The sequence below is a fragment of the Cajanus cajan genome, chromosome 4, assembly GCF_000230855.2.
Source record: "Cajanus cajan strain Asha chromosome 4, NIPB_CcT2T_4, whole genome shotgun sequence".
NCBI lineage: Eukaryota > Viridiplantae > Streptophyta > Magnoliopsida > Fabales > Fabaceae > Cajanus > Cajanus cajan.
The window spans coordinates 66,047,769-66,048,967 of NC_138520.1; the positions used below are offsets into that span (position 1 = coordinate 66,047,769).

Genomic DNA, 1,199 nt, shown 5'->3' on the forward strand with positions numbered 1-1,199 from the left:
ACTGAGGAATCCCAGGCATGGACCCTACATGTTGACGGTCCTCCAACTCCAAAGGTGGGGGTGCAGGCATCATTCTGGAAGGGCCAAACCAAGTCACCCTGGAGCAATCCCTCAAGTTCGGCTTCAAAGTAACCAATAACCAGGCAGAGTACGAGGCGCTCCTCGCCGGACTAAGGTTAGCCCACGATCTCGGAGCCCGAAGAGTGAACTGCAACAACGACTCGAAACTCATGGTGGAACAGCTCAGTGGGACATACCAGGCAAAAGACACCCTTCTACAGAGGTACTTCCACACCGCATCCCAACAGATCTCGTCCTTCGACGAATTCTCCATAAAACATGTACCACGAGAACAAAACGCCAGAGCAGACCTCCTATCAAAACTCGCCAGCACCAAAAGGCCTGGTCAACACCAAACCATCATCCAGGAAACTCTTCACTCACCTAGCCTGGATGACAAAATCGTCAACGTCAATGACAATGAAGAACTGGGATGGATGGCAGATATCTGGAACTACCTGAAAGAGGGCACCCTGCCCAAAGACAAAGACGAAGCACGAAAGGTGAGAATGAGATCAGCCAAATTCATCATCATCGATGATGAATTATTCAAACGTGGGATTTCCACTCCGCTGCTCAAATGCCTGACCACGTCTCAGGCAGCCTACGTCGTCAAGGAAATCCACCAGGGGTATGCGGAATGCACTCCGGAGCACGCTCAATGGCAGCCAGGGTACTCCGAGCTGGATACTACTGGCCCACTCTGAAGTCGGACTGCCAAAGCTACATCCAGAAATGCAAGGAGTGCCAACAATTTGGCAACGCGCACCGACAACCCCCTGAGGCCCTTCACCACATGATGTCAGCATGGCCTTTCTCCCAATGGGGAATGGACATCCTCGGGCCTTTCCCCCCACGAAGGGCCAATTGAAATTCCTCCTGCTAGCAATCGACTATTTCACCAAGTGGATTGAGGCATGCCCACTCGCCAAAATCACCACTGAGAACGTGCGGAAATTCACATGAAAAAACATTGTTTGCAGATTCGGGATTCCCCACGCCATTGTCACCGACAATGGGCGACAGTTCATCGCAGAAGAATTCGAGGACTTCCTCCGAGAGCTCGGAGTCAAGCGCTTCCCGACCTCGGTGGAACACCCCCAAACCAACGGCCAGGCCGAAGCAGCCAACAAGGTCAT

At 52.5% G+C, this 1,199-nt stretch overlaps 1 protein-coding gene across 1 annotated transcript; it reads left to right on the forward strand.

Moving 5' to 3' along the window:
* Window positions 1-230: 230 nt before the first annotated feature.
* On the forward strand, window positions 231-767 carry LOC145957470 (uncharacterized). Its single transcript, XM_083073732.1, has one exon. It carries the CDS (start codon window positions 231-233, stop codon window positions 765-767), a length of 537 nt encoding a protein of 178 aa, XP_082929858.1.
* Window positions 768-1,199: the final 432 nt, after the last annotated feature.

Bases quoted from the DNA above. Each gene is read 5' to 3' on its own strand.
- LOC145957470 (XM_083073732.1), top strand. From the start codon at position 231: ATGGTGGAACAGCTCAGTGGGACATACCAGGCAAAAGACACCCTTCTA.